Source organism: Perca fluviatilis, chromosome 3 (genome assembly GCF_010015445.1).
Source record: "Perca fluviatilis chromosome 3, GENO_Pfluv_1.0, whole genome shotgun sequence".
In the NCBI taxonomy this organism is placed as follows: domain Eukaryota; kingdom Metazoa; phylum Chordata; class Actinopteri; order Perciformes; family Percidae; genus Perca; species Perca fluviatilis.
The window spans coordinates 28982705-28998472 of NC_053114.1; the positions used below are offsets into that span (position 1 = coordinate 28982705).

At 40.0% G+C, this 15768-nt stretch overlaps 1 protein-coding gene across 1 annotated transcript in view; it reads right to left on the reverse strand.

Annotated features, from left to right (window-relative positions):
* Window positions 1–2856: 2856 nt before the first annotated feature.
* spon1a (spondin 1a) overlaps window positions 2857–15768 on the reverse strand; it is a 78997-nt gene continuing 66085 nt past the window's right edge. Inside the window, exons 8-16 of the mRNA XM_039795790.1 lie at window positions 15551–15752; window positions 11329–11469; window positions 9188–9263; window positions 8849–9031; window positions 5360–5530; window positions 5082–5249; window positions 4631–4795; window positions 3884–4150; window positions 2857–3770 (exon numbers count right to left, since the gene is read on the reverse strand). Of these exons, the coding sequence (XP_039651724.1) occupies window positions 3607–3770; window positions 3884–4150; window positions 4631–4795; window positions 5082–5249; window positions 5360–5530; window positions 8849–9031; window positions 9188–9263; window positions 11329–11469; window positions 15551–15752 (1537 nt within the window). The 3' untranslated portion in view covers window positions 2857–3606. The remainder of the gene's footprint in view (window positions 3771–3883; window positions 4151–4630; window positions 4796–5081; window positions 5250–5359; window positions 5531–8848; window positions 9032–9187; window positions 9264–11328; window positions 11470–15550; window positions 15753–15768) is intronic.

Consider the following 15768-nt stretch of genomic DNA (forward strand, 5'->3'; position numbering starts at 1 on the left):
CTTAAAAAGTCATAACATAGCATTTCATAATAAATCCTTAAAAGATTCATGTATGGTATGTCAAGAAAGTCCTTAAAAAGTCATAGTATAATATGTTGTAAAAAAGTTATAAAAAAGTCATAGTATAATATTTCACAAAACTTTCTTAAAAAGTCATAGTATAGTATGTCATAAAAATTCATAGTATAGTATGTCATAAAAAAGTTATTAAAAAGTCATAGTATAGTATGTCATAAAAGACTTGAAATTGAAAAGTGAAATTGGTCATGGAACTGATATTAAATCAAATCGGAAATGTAATCGAATCGGGCCCAAATCGTTGGCGACACCCAGCCCTAACAAAAACTATATATTATTATATTATAACTTTCAGGTTTGTAGTTAGGGTTTATTGCAGGGCTATTGCATTGTTCCACAGAGTGGGACTCAGTGTAAAGTATGAATAAATTATTAAATAATTTTAATTTTTTTTGTGTAAAAATATGCCCAGGCTAACTCAACACTATTATTTACAGCAGGGGGCCAGATACCAGAATATCAATATAAATTACATATATTAAACAAATAAACCTTCTTGTCTTTTTTACCATGCTTTAGAGACAAAAGTCGCCAACTTATTAAATTTAAATGACCACTCCATTGTGTTGTCATCAGTACACAAAAACATTTACATTTCATTTACGATGGACGTTCTCAACTCATAATGGGGACAAAACAAAAGAAAATGGGATTCATTCTCAATTCACATAATTCGCACAACCTTAAATCGTCTTGGATGATTTTAACGGCCTCTGAGTCCTCGATAAGTTTGCTGTAACATAAAGTTTAGGACAATAATAATGTTTGATTTGAATATAAGTTGGTAATTTTGGTTTTGACAACATGTCTTTTGACCATCAAATCTTACAAGTAAGGGCATTTACCTTTACCAGGAAAACACTTGACAAAGAGACAGCATATCTGAGATTTGGTATTGAGTTTGAATCTGTCTCACTGCTGATCTGACTGAATCAACAAACATCAGCATGTTACCATTGTCTTCATGAGCATGTTAGCATGCTAAAGTTAGCATTAAGCTCAAAGAACCATTGTGCCTAAGAACAGTGTCACTAGCATGGCTGAAGAGTCGTGTTGTTAAACAAAGAAGACCCCTGTGTCTCTTGCAGGTGTATCTATTTATAGCTTCAGCAGCCTACATTATTAAATGTGCACACAGATGTTCACAGTTTGAAAATGCTAAAGGAATTTCATCTATGTTACAGATTCAGTATACAGTGTGGTCTTCAACAGTTGAATCAGTATTTGTGACCAAAAGTTAATGGGTTTGATCGAGATGCAGAATATAAGAGACTTCTGATCCATGTTTATTGAGTTTAATAGATACTGTAAAACATCTTATGCATAAAAAAATGCATACTGTGCACTGCTTTCACCACACAGCGTTGTGACTGAGGCAAGTGTTGCGTTAACCTACAGTACACAAAGATCTTGAGGCACAACAACTAAACCAGTCAAAATCAAAAAGGTGATGTTTCAGATTAGTGATGCCAAAATATGCTACCTAACTCATGTGGCAGAGTCCCTCTATCGCCACATCATGGACCTACATTTTTCTGTTATTGAAACCTCAGTGAGAAACAGGATAAATGAGAGAGAGGTTGGAGAGTTAAATTGTTTTATGTCAGCAGTGTGGCCTGCCCCCAGAATATAAATATTCATCAATGTGTCCACAGACAGAGGAAACTCATTATAATATCACAGAAACATCGAAGGTTTACTGGCATAAACTGCATCTTTGAGTTGATTTTCAGTCTGAGTCAGCTCTCAGAGCAGCTATACATAACCTACACTGCACTAGACTGGATGAGGTCTAGAGGGGGTTCCAACCAGACCACATACAACGATAAACAAACGCACATCCTTTGTCCATTTTTTTTGTATTTAATCCATGCACCTCTTGTCACAGTCTCTGCAGCAAGTTCTGTTTTAACAGCTCAATCACGACTGTTTTAATTCCCCATCCATGTTTCCAACGCTTGTGAAGTGTGTAGGCTTCCCCCATGTGTGGTTGTGTTGGCATGGAAACAAGAATGGCATTGTGATGTGTGTATTGAATTTTTCAACTCTGTCCCTGCAGTGAGGAAAGCCTGACACCATCCCCTCCCCCATCTATTACACCAGAGAGAAGGGTTCAGATTCTTTCAAGATCTTAGCCAGCACATGAACATAAAAACTCACTGCACTACAAACCTCTATGTTCCTTTAGAGTGAGAGTACTCCCTCTCTGTAGATTGACAAAATACATTTGAATGCTCCTCAGTTTCTGTCTAGAAGTTCTGTAAAATTATGTTCTGTCCCATTGCCTTTGACTAGAAGTTGTTCAGTTTGCTACTGTATGAATAAGTATTATTATGAATTATCTGAAATAGGCCATTCTTCACGAGTACTTTTAATTTTGGTAATTTACACATTGTATATTAATTAATACCTTTGTACTTTTAAAAGTGTGAATGCAGGACTTTTACTGGTAACTGTATATTTCTGTCATGTTGCTGTTTTTACTTAAGTAAATGATGTGAGCCCTACTTCCACCAAAGACCAAATTACAATACAATAATGAATAAAATACCCCTCTGTAATTCTAAATATGTGTCTTCATTAATCACACTGTCCATTTTGGTCATTATATTTATATCTTATGTCTAGGTACAGAGGGTAGTTGAGGGAAGAACAAGCAGCCTCAGGAAAGACCAGTTGGCAAGGGTTTTAAGCTAGTTATCGCCATCTAGTGGCAGCAGAACTATAAACCATCAGCTGTCTACATTGCACATTTATCCTCCAAAATAAAAAGACAAATCCAGTTGTCACGTTTACTTTTATTGTAAAGGTGATATTATTCCAAAATATTAATATGTTAGAGGAACAGAGAAGAAAAGGAGGAGGAGACATCTAGAAAACATCTACACAAGACTTTGGTAAGAATCTTGGGACACATTCTTATCAAAACATTTCACAGGAAAAAAATAACAAAATGTTCTAACAATGCTCAAAATAATATAGATCTCAATCGTGGTGCATCTACATGTACAACAATATAGCTGGGTAAAAAGCCAACTGGGCATTTTGTGTCCTAGAAACAACTGAACAATTGAAGGCGTATAAAACACTGGAATGGCTGGGCACCTGTGCTTTAAAGTCTGGAATATACTGTACTACTTAAGGATACCACAATATATAACAGTTCTTTATCTTTTTATTAAATCAATTTATATTTCATAATTATATTTTTCAAGATATATTATACCACAACAAGTTTACAGTAATCTTGCAAAAGAGTCTTATGTGTATAAGAGCTAGTTTGAAACCAGAAGAATCAGCCTAGTTTAAATCCAGAGTTTTCCAGTGAGATCTTTGAGTTCAAATTCTCTTGATGACAACTGACCTGAGCTCTGGATTTAACCAAGACAGATTCAAGCATGTGCCATTTCAGCCCTAAACAGAGTGCATTGGATCATTGTGTGACAGCGTGCCATGCCCTGTGCTGTTCCCAGCCCCACTGTCATCCCTTCCTCCCTTCAACACCACCCCCGTTTCCCCTACTACTTCCTAGCAGGGGTGCACATTACAAGCCCTGATCTCCTTCCTGTCCTTGCAGCTGGACAGCTGGGCGGTCTTAAACCTCTGCTTCACCGTCATGAGCCGTTCTTGAATACCTCCACCACACAGCTTGGTACATTCTGTCCAACTCGACCATGGCCTCATTTTACACCCTGAGGATAGAAAAAGGAAAAGAGAGACCATCAGAATAATTCTTCCTTCAGATTATTTTGTTAATTATCTGTGTGGCGTTGTAGTTCCTAACATAAGGAGGGTGAATACCAACCTGGATGCTCGGAGGTGACCTCAGCTCGGCCCTGTTTGCTCCTCCTCTTTTCACGCTGTTCCTTGCGTCGTTTCTTCTCATCACTGTTGGCTTGTCCTCGGTTGCACTTCCTGATCTTACACTTCTTCCTCTGGATGGTTTCAGCACACGGGTCTCCTCCAAACTGAGGCTCCAGCCTCACCATGCGTGTCCGGATAGTATGACCCTTCCCACAGGACCTATTGCACTCCGACCACTCAGTCCAATCTGACATGACACAGTCTATGGCTGGGGAGACAGAATTGGACAGTGGTTTAGAGGAAGTTGTGAGATGAGAGTGGTAACTGATGAGAAGGACAATAGATAGTTTGATTCAATGTTCTGTGTATGGATGTCATGGATTACATATGAATCCACGTCTAGGGAAGAATACTTTGTTTTATCCTAAATTATACAGTGACACCACAGAGAATACATTTCTGGTTGCCACGGGGTGCGATTTGTTGTCACATGGCTCTGATGTAGCACTGCTGTAAACTAATAAGCACTGACGTGAAAAACAAATACATATAGTATACAGTATATTAACAACTGTCATTCCAAAAACAACACCATAGATTTTTACATAAATTACAATACTTTACTACTCTCATCAGTCTTGTATGTATCTGCATCAAGGCACCGGGTTGCATAACAAAGATGAAATGATCATGAATTTCCATAAATTATACATGTTCAGTATGTGGGTGTGTGGATAGAAATACTTACGACACTCTGGTAGCATGCACTTCTCCACCTGTTCTAAGTCTTCTGTACACTCGCCCAGCTCCACGGAGGACTTGAGCATGCGCTGTCGAGTCCTCGAACCCTTCCCGCAAGTCACACTGCAGTCACTCCAGTCAGACCATGGAGTCAGCATGCAGGGGATTGTGTCTATACACAACAGGAGTCACTCAGTAACACATACACCCAGTGTTCAGATTTTACCATCAAACGCATGTGAAATATCTCAAATGCAACAGATCAAATAACATATTTTATTTATTTTTTTAAAACAGTTATATGCATGAATAGTAGCAGCAAAACAGCATCTGGCTTTTTAATCATGAAGGAACATAGGGACAAATGCTGATTTTAAAGTTTTTTCGTTCTGAATTCAGTTAGGCAAAAAGGTAAAAGGTGTCAGGATAGTTGTGGTCCTGAAAATGTTGCTACTCACGACATTCTGGCATCATGCACTTCTCCACTTCTAGCACCTCTGCCCCGCAAATGGAGCCATCTGCAGGAGGCATCTTCACCATGCGCTCTCTCCTCTTCATGCCAAGACCACAAGTGGCGCTGCAGACATCCCATTCACCCCACTCTGTAACCAGACAACTGCTGGGTGCTAGGGGCCAAGAGGGAAATATAAGGTACAGTAAACCCACAGTGCTACTCACATTCTTTAGTATGAACTTATACACTTGGGAAAAACAAAGGGGACAAGGGACAACTCACAGCATTCCTCATTGACCACACAGTTTTCAGTGTCCTCTGTGGGCTGGGTGCAGACTGAGCCATCATCAGGGAACTGCTTCACATAACGCTCCCGGGAACGTGTGCCCATCCCGCAGGTCAAACTACAGGGAGACCAGGAGATCCACTCTGACAACATACAGGTGGAAGCATCTAAAGAGTCAAATGACAAAGAGGAAGATGCCAGCAAGCTTCAAGAGATGTAGGTGATTTTGGTAAATGACAAAAAGATTAAAAGGCACAGGGAAATCGGGAATCTGTAACTTAACAGGTGTCATGCATGTTTTATTGCCAATTGCTGTAAATTGCTTCTATGTTGTTTTTTGCCTACATTTTATAATCCTGGTTTAGACGCATGTTTGGCTGAACGCTGCCTGTTGTGAATCTGTTACATTTCTTTATGTAAAATTCTAAACAAAGCCTCTCTCATCTGTTTTAATTGGAATCATAAATTTGTATCATAAATTGTTACACCTCCCTAAAGATGTATCTCCGTGAACCTACCTTGAACCAATTCTTCTTTCCTCTGGTACCTCTTTCTTATCTAGGTACTCTCATGTCATCAAAGTGAATGGAGGTTTCTTGTTAGGTTGAACTTGGTGAAACTGTTCTGTACAGTCCTGGTTTTTGGGGGCTCATCGTGCTCTAATATACAGTTCATGGCTGTGAGATCCTTCACTTACCTTAATAGTGTGTTGCTATACTTTGCTGTTTCCGAGGTCGTTATCGATTTTTATTTGCATCTAATTGAAATGCCCATACTGTCCTTGTATTTGGAAAAATCATTGCGATTCTAAATCGAACTGAAGACATAACTTGTCCTCACAATAAAATAACTGTAGATGCCCTTCCTTTATTCAAAGCTAATGGTTCAAACACACAAAGACACCTTCTTTGCGACTGGTTTCTTATGTAATTATGTGAGTCTCAATTCTCAATTTCTCATTTTGTGATACCCGAAAAAAATAAACTAGAGTTTTAAAGAGACAGTAAGTTCTGCTCAATAAAGCAGAGGTAATTGAATTGGAAACAGAGCTTCTAGTTCCGTTAAGTACTGTAACTTTTCTTACAGTTAACTGTACTACCTCAGCAAAATGCAATGCAGGAAAGAAATTAGGGTGGTATTGTGTGCATCGTTGAGTCTGATCTAACTTTACAGTTGCACATCAGGAATGTAACTAAAACAGCACACTATAATTTCAGAGTAGTACTACAGTACAGGTACTGTATAGAGAAACTTATGCATGCTTTCCAAGTAGGCCTGATTAATGCCGTACATTACTCTAAGGTCTCCACAAAACTCTGTATCACATTTTGTACAAAATTGTACAGAATTGCCTTGTTATTGAATTGCCTTGTTACTGATATATATATATAAAGCTGCCTTGCCTTACTTGTCTATACATCTAATATAATATTCACAGACTTGCCCCCTGGGTACAATGCTTATAGTCTAAAGTCCCAGATGAGTCCCCGATGAAGCCATCAGATCTTTCTCTCTACTGTTCTCTGTTCCAAACAGTGAGAGACAGAACAGAGACCTACAGTGAAGCTGCCTTTGGGAACAGTCTCGCTTTAGATCTAAAGACAGAAAACCAGGCTTTCAAGTGAGTCCTAATACTAATACTAACAATAAAACGTCCCATGCAACAACACTGCCATTTTACTGTCTTCATTATGATAACCTTGGCTAGATTAAAAGTTAATCAACACATCCTCTTTTTCTTTTTTGACATATTGGTACAATATGTAAATCACTTAATGTAAATAACTTTGAGCTGCATTTCCGTCCATTGCCATGCAAGGTAAGTAAATATACAGTGACATGTTCTTGCTGTATTGGATCTGTACTCCAGCTCGCTGGATTCAAAATGAAACAGTGATTGTGAAGTCAAAATGCCAACTTTTAGGTTTAATTCCAGGGTCCTTACATCCACATGTCCTGACAAACATGTAGGAATTATAGCCCTTTTTATACATAGCTTCACCAATATGTTATTGTCCTGCCATTGACAATGTGTGTAGGCAGTCAGCCAGGTTATGCTGAAGAAGGACACCAGTGTGCATGTGTTATGTGCACCAAAAGGAGGAAGCAGGAGCTACTTTCTCAGCACAGCTAATTTGAATAAATTAGCATTTCTATTGTGGCATTTCTTTTTCTATTTTACTTTTATTTGCCTGATTTTATTCAACTGTAGTGCTGAAGTGCTATTTAAATCAAATAAAGTTTACCATATTATCACGTCTCAAGTAAAGGTCTTAATAGTTCTGCATATTCAAGGTGTAAAACATGGCACAAATAATTAATCTCTAAAAAGATCAATCTGTCTGCCATTAATCTATAAATGAAGGGCTTCTCTCAATTATGGAAAATCCAACCTATTGATCAGCCTTAATTGGTAACCACGTTTAGTTTCATCATTACATCATTTAATAATCTGTGATTAATATAAATCATCCATACTTGTCATAGACATGTTGGTCAAAGGAAACTTCCACTTGATGGTGGTGCTTGGCAAAAGGTCAGGGGGTCAAAGTCATTATGTTTCATTAGTCATTAGATAAGACCAAATTGTTGAACACAAAGAGTGACAGACTGACTGATCTACATGGACACCCAACCTGCCTCTGGGGCAAAAAAAAAAAAATTGTATAGAGAAAAAGAGAAAAGACAAAAAAATGAAAATAAAATAAACCTTGAACAACCAGCAGACATCATTTCTTATTGTCTTAACATCTTACAAAATATTGTTAATGGCCTCCTTCAATTTAACTTGACTTGCTATAAAATGTAAAAGCCTGCCATTTAAACAAAGTGCTGTCCTTGCCTCTCCTTCTGCTCTCAATTCATTGCTACAGGAAACTAGTACCTTAGGTATTATCAATGGCCTACAAGAATAACGAGTTTAATAATAATAATAATGTATACTTTATTAATCCCGCAAGGGGAAATTACAATGTTTTTACTCTGTTGTTATTACACACATTACACAAAGGCCTGAATTACACACATATGCTCAGTACCTATACATGCACTAATGGAGAGATGTCAGAGTGAGGGAGCTGCCCATTGAAAGGCACCCCGAGCAGTTGGGGGTTTGGTGCCTTGCTCAAGAGCACTTTGGCAGTGCCCAGGAGGTGAACTGGCACCCCTCCAGCTACCAGTTCACCACCATACTATGTCCGTATGGGGACTTGAACCTGGTTCCCAACCCAACTCCCTACTGACTGAGCTACTGCTACCCCAAACATGCCCCCAGTTTTTAGAGCGTCAAAACATTAATGGAAGCAGTAATCCCAACATTTCAATAAAATGATCAGAGATTAAAAATGCTCATAAAGGCGCATAGTGGATGCTGAGCCTTCAGAAAACTCTAAATTAATTCAGATGTCTTTTACATTATCAGCTACATAGACTTTTTTGTTTTCCTCGTGAACACAGTAACCTTCAGTCTTTAGATAGATACTCACCCTCATCACTACATCCAGGCCCCATGCAAGGCTCAAAGTCCTGGGTGTGTGGGCAGGGCACACTAAGGTCCAACTGGGCCTTTAACATCCTCTGCCTCATACGCTTGCCCTTTTCACAAGTGGCCGAGCTGCAGGCGGACCATGGAGACCAGTTGGAGTAGATACACGTCTCAGGGGTATCATCTGCAACATGGTAAAGGGAATAAAGATACTACAATAGCCTAACACTGTTGCTGACACGATGCTTTTCATCTTGTGACAGAGAGAGAGAGAGAGAGAGAGAGAGAGAGAGAGAGAGAGAGAGAGAGAGAGAGAGAGAGAGGAAAGCAGGATCCAGACCTTCCTCTTTCTCCTCCTGGGCAATATCTGCTACAATGTCATCCACATTGTCCGGCACAATGTTGCACTGTTCGCCCTGCAGACACAGGCACACAGTAATGTTAGGACATACTCCAGCTCTCTGTAGGTGCTCTGTTACTTCGATTTTCTGCTCTGTTTAAATCCTTCTGTTTGTTTCTGATAGCTATCAGCAAGAGTGACAACCGGAAAATGGGAAAGTCAGCATAAGCTTACAAATTCTCTTAATTGGGGTATCCACACAATACACAGGGAGAAGACATTCTGTATGAGAATAAAAGTCTATGCATTCTAAAATTCTAAAAGTGTTAACTGAGCATGTGTGCATGTGTGTATGTAAATGATTAGAAATGGCTTGTGGCAAAAGGATCACAGAATAAACTCCCTACAGCTGCCTCTAGATGCCACTGAAGGACTGTTAACCTTTTTTCCCTTGCTGGTTTGCAGTCAGAGATCCCAGGGAATGTGTTTCACCACCCATCAAATTATATTTAGAAAAGTTTATATATCAGTGGATTTTAATACCTGTCATAAATGTTTTAAGTCACGTTTTTTTTCAATGATTTGTGTCATTTCTATTGGCTGAAGGTCTTTTAGGAGCTGCATCACAACTCATTTGAGGCATTATGTAATTTATTATTCTTGATATAGCCTAAATTAAAGGTGCTGTAGGTAGGATTTCGAAGATCTAGGACTTAGCCAAAAAATTGAACATCGACAACTTCTCAGTCCCTCCCCCCTTTCTGCTAAAGCCCAAAATAGTCTCCTAAGCTCCTCCCCCCACAAGGGAGAATGAATGTGTGTGCATGAGCAGTGATTGACATGCAGTTAGACACACCCCCCTGGCCCCGATTGGTGCATCTGAACAGGAAGCGGTGGATTTTTGGAAATCACACTACAGGCTGTAGGTGGTGCCAGAGAGACGGATTTTCTTTTAATTACCAGCTTCATATTCTACTGGAACATAGGGTCAGTTTCAGCAAATATGACAGAAAGTTAGTCTTACCTAATGCACCTTTAAGAATAATTAACAATGGTGGCGATTGGTCAAAATATTACCCATCATCATCATCATTTTTGTAATAATACCTTACCTACTTTGAAGAAGAGTTGTTTGATATACTTAAAATAAGATAATCCTTCATTAGTCCCACAGCAGGGACATTTGCAGTGTTTCAGCAGCAAAGGGGATAGTTCAATAAGAGGCATCAGTACAAAACAAAAACCAAAAACTTGAAACTGAACTGCACGGCACCTACTACTACAGCTACTAAAAACCGACATTTGATAACATCAATTATACCTTAGTATGCTTATATTTCATTTTTGTTGAATTTGGAAAGCAGCAAACAAAACGTGTTGACAGGTAACCCAATGATTTGTTTTCACCTTGTGAAACACTACTCCCACACCACAAATACAGGTACTACATCCATCACTGATCCATTGCTGTATTGATGGACAGGATTAAACTCACCCTCATACCTGCTGAGCAGTGATAAAAAAAAATGAAAGCTGTCTCTCCCTTCCTCTCTGTCTCTGATTTTGAAGCTTTTAAAAGGCATCTATACTACTGTTCACAATGACGGCAGATGGTAAAGGTTGCCAGTTCTGTTTTTATGTTAATCTAATATGGCTGTTTTATCAGTGTAGCATATCATCTAGAGTGTTAAGAGTGAACTAAGAATATGTGAATATGAGATGCAGAGCCGAGCTGGAAGTACTGGAGTCACCTCACAATACAGAAATAAAGCAAGGGTATCAGTGACTATGGAGAGAAAAACATAGAAGAGAGAGAGAGAGAGAAGCAATGAAAAGAGAACAGACCAACCAAGAACCTTTTCCTTTTTCTTCTTCTTTTTTTACTTGCTGTGAGACAAAAGGGCTAATGACTGTGTCACTTTACTGCACACTGCAGTAATATGTACAGCACAATTCAAGTCTTGTTAGTACATCATTATGGTTATCAATCGCAAATACTGAATGACGGTCTGAATGTTTACCTTTGTCTGTTAAAATATGCTGCCATGATGCAATTACCTGCATTATGACATATTATCCTACAGGAGCTACAAAGTATCTGTCTTTGCATCAAGTGCTGAATGGTATGAAAACAGACAGACCTTTCTGGCGATGCGTTCCACAATGACCCTAGCCACTGGAGTGATGGCGCCCCCTTCAGGGTCATAGAAAGGGCTCTGTGGATGATCCAGACTGGTCAGGGGACGGATCTTGTCCTGGGTCACAATGGGCTTGTTGGGAGACTAAAAAAGCACACAGAAAGAAAGAAGAAGAGAAAAAAAAAACAGAAAGCTGTAGATCTTTGGGATTTAAAAAAAATGCACATTGTCAGGATTTGTTTGAAAGATACATTACAATGAGCACAAAGTCACTCAAAGTTACACAAAGCACAAGTCCCACAAAGGACAAGTCCCAACGTGTAAGAGCAGCTGTGGAGGAGCATTGTAGTTTATATGGGAGATGCTCTTATTAGTCAACAGTAAAGGTCTGCCAGCATGGGGTTGATAGAAGCACCACCGCCAGAGGCTGTCTGGAGACAGAAGACCAGCTCATCCTTCATCCCCCCCACTGAGACAACAGAAAAAAACAGGCAAAGAGCAGTTCTGTTTGTTTTTTTTGAGAGAGAGAGGGAGATAGGTAGAAGGGTAATGACTGGCCACTAATTAAAAGATACAGCAAAAGTAATAGCACCAAGAATGGATCTCATTACTCTGTTACAGGCCTGTGCCTTTAACATTTTTGTAACAGAGAGCCGGAGTCCCACCCCACATCCAGAATAGCCTCTGTTCCACTATCCTCTGCTACACAATGTATTTTTGGATAGAGGGTTTCTCTCACTGATCTTTATAGTACAGCAAGTTGCCATTTAAACAAAATGTGTTAATTTAAATCTACATCTCTGAAATGTGGGAGTCTCTTTTATTGGAAATTGTGTATTTGGACAAAAAGAGCATTACAGTAGATTCCTTAGTTTCAGATTACTGTATACCAAGTGGTACAGACAACTATCACTGCTCTCTTTAAATCCTTGATCCTGAAGAAAACGCTGAGAAGATAATGCTCAGGCAGGTTCTGGAGTTATAAGGAGTATTATAAGTTAACTGCTGCAACGTATATGTTCTGAATATGGCTGAATAGCCCTTACAGTACAGTTCCATTTAGTCAGTGTGAGGCACCAAGTTTATGTAAGAAAGGACAGACGTGGTGTACAAAGGAGTGTGTGTGTGTGTGTCTGTGTGTGTCTGTGTGTGTGTGTGAGTGAGTGAGTGAGTGAGTGGAGGAGTGAGTGAGTGAGTGAGTGAGTGAGTGAGAGAGAGAGCGAGAGAGAGAGAGAGAGAGAGAGAGAGAGAGAGAGAGAAGGGAGAGAGGAAGACGAAGAGAAAAATAAATTATTCCTGAGGCTGGCCAAAACAAGCAAGAGAGCACAGTTCAGTGGGTTCATCTGTGAGCTCCAGGAATCAGCCAAATGTGTCACACATGTCGTCATAGAGTTTGGTCAATCATGTACAGTACACGCACAGCCTAATCTGTTAGTGCTGACTGGAGACACTGAGCACGCAGCAGGCAGCACCTCAGGGTGAGGGCGGGTGGGGAAGACTTTCAAGGGTGTTAAAGGAGAATTGAATGGGTGATGAATTGTTACAGACTGGCAGTGTGTTAGGAGGTGAGAGAGGGAGTGACTGTGAGTGTGAGCAGACAGGCAGATGAAGAGGTTGGCGTAATGACAAGGTCAAAACCCGAGTGTGAAGGGAAGACTCAGCTGGTGATGAGAGTGAGGAGGAAGGTTATTCACGGGGTAAAAGGTGGAGAGAATAGCAGTTTGCAGAAGGCTGTGATTGCTGTGGAATTGTGGGGTTGTAACCTGAGTTGAGTCAAACTTTGTTTTTGTTGCATGATGATGATGATAGAGAGTTCCTTTCCCCCCCTAGTTTTTCAGTTATAATAATAATCACTGGTACATTTTAAAACTGCATAAATGTGAAATGGCTGTTTCACAGAATAATTCAGTGACAACTGACAAGTTTGACAGTAATGTGTCAAATCTACACAGTGGCGTAACGAGCCAACACCGGGCCCTTATGCAGGATTATCAAGGCAGGTCCCCCTACTACAGCATGTGATGACGGCGCAATGTCCCCGAGTAGGCTACCATGAATAGGACAGGAGAGGATCACAGAGACACAGCATATAAGAGATGACTGACAAAATCAAGAGTAGCCTACGCGCACCACAACAACAAAAAACACACAAGGGCAGTCCTTCCAGGATTTCGCTGCCTTTTTTTGAAATTGTTGCGACCCAAAATGCCTGATTTCACAGTAACTTTTGTAAAAAATTGAGATAAAAGTTACAATGTCTTTTGCATGTTTGTTGCAATGAAGTTGCATAAGACAGTGAAAGTTGCAAAAAAAAGTTGCAATTTTTTTGTATAGTTCTTTAAAAATAAAAAAACTTGTTTTGGGGAGAATAATAATTATTACTATGAATTAATTACTCTAATTATTAATAATAATTTCCTAGGAACCTTACCAAAAAGGCTCAGGATGCTGCAAATGTTGGTATAATATGAAAATGGCTGGTGGATTTAAGACAAAAAATAATAATTTATGGAATGAATCAAATATGAACATATATGTCACTGTCAGTGGCTTGTCGATCTTTACATTGTTAGTGTGTTAGCTATCCTGGCCACACACACACACACACACACATTCATACGGTTTGATAAAGTACTTATTGGACTTTAACTTATCATTGCACTTACAATAACGAGCATAGCTGTCCTCAATTAAGGCCATCGTGTCGTCTCATCTGCGTTTTTTCCTGCATCCACCGTGTGTGATTGAGTGTGTGTGTGTGTGTGTGTGTGTGTGTGTGTGTGTGTGTGTGTGTGTGCGTGCGTGCGTCAGTCGCAGGGGAAATGGAGCAGCAACCCAGCCCGCTCCAGAGAGCCGATAGTATTGAAACAGCAGCAGCTTCAGTGACTTTATAGTGAAAAAACGTTACAGCGTACATTGATGTTAAAATGTATACAGGTTGGCAGGACGGTCTGAAATGTTTTGCACGGTCTTTCGCTGTACGTTTTGTTGGTAAATGTGAGATGTTCGAGTCACACACACGTCTCGTCTTCATCATAGACAGTATATAATGGACCAACAGACCCCGTTGCTCTGGACGGAGACCAGTGAAGGCTATTAGCACTTTTCCGGTGATGGCCAGCTTTACTGCGCAGCCTCCAACTGAGAGAGACAGCGTAAATGTGACGTGAGCAACGTGTCTGAAAGTTGTAAGTCTTCTGGTAGCTGTGCCAAGAGAAATCTCAATCATTCCCAATCTTACAGAGATGGAGAGCGTAGGTACATGTAAGGAGATAACATGGGCACAGGCTAATTATTGCTAACTAAAATGCTAGTTAACATTAGTAATTAATCCTAAACAGCTCATGTAAGTCGAAACTGCCTGCAAGCTTATCCTGTACTATACGGTAATTCCTCTACTATGTGACACAATCGTTAGCCTATTTTTACAAAAACGTTTGCTACGGAGCCATAACGTGAGGTACAAGGTAATGGAGCCTTTTATACATTGTCGTGTTTCTTTAGAACTAAACAATGGACAAATAGAGTCTTTAAACGCTTCAGATGTAAAGTTATTCGCTGTCAAGTGGCGCCAAAATGAATGCTAGTCAGTGGAATGCTAACGGGAGGTGATGGCCAGGTAGCAACAAAATGGCGCCATAGGAGGTTCGAGTTCTGAAGCAAAGCTTACCCCCTTGGTCTTCATAACAGAAACAAGGAAATGAATTTGACCCGTTCTCACTCCCGCTTGGTCAGTGGCTGCACGTAGGACTGCTTGGATTGTCGCGAGTAATGACAATGCGATAGGGGGCCCCAGCTGTCAATCAATATCTTCCAGTGATGCGGCCCCCTAATTGGTCAGGGCCCGTAAGCACCGCTTACCCTGCTTACCGATAGTTACGCGTCTGAATCTACATTTCAATAAATGTGATTAAAGTTTGTACTAACTGTTAAGGTCTCTAGGCCCTTCCAATGAATCAAATGCTACAGTTTTCAATTTTAATTCTTAGTAAAAGGATATTTCAGTGTTTGCTTTCTTCACCAAAAATACTGAAAATGAATAACAGTTAACTAACGTACCACCCTACGAATCACATAACATCACAACTACTTAAAAGATAGATCAGTCATTGTACATAACACAAGCACACATAACAGAATGAGAAAACATTCTTAATTTTGTATGCATGTTGGGCAAATTACTGAAGTGACATAATGCTTTAAATGCTCCAATGTTCTCACTGACCTCATATGTCACCCCGCTGTCAGTTCCTGCATCCCAGGGGATCAGGTCCTGGACCACCCTCTGGACCCAACCACACTCCTTGGTACACAAGTCCTCAGCAGACAAACCCACATTCCAGTCTGGACTGGGCCCCAGCATGGTCAGGAAGGACATAAGGTGACGGCTCTGGTCCACTGAGAATTCGGCTGAGGGGGGGGCCCGCCTGAAGGAGAGAGTGA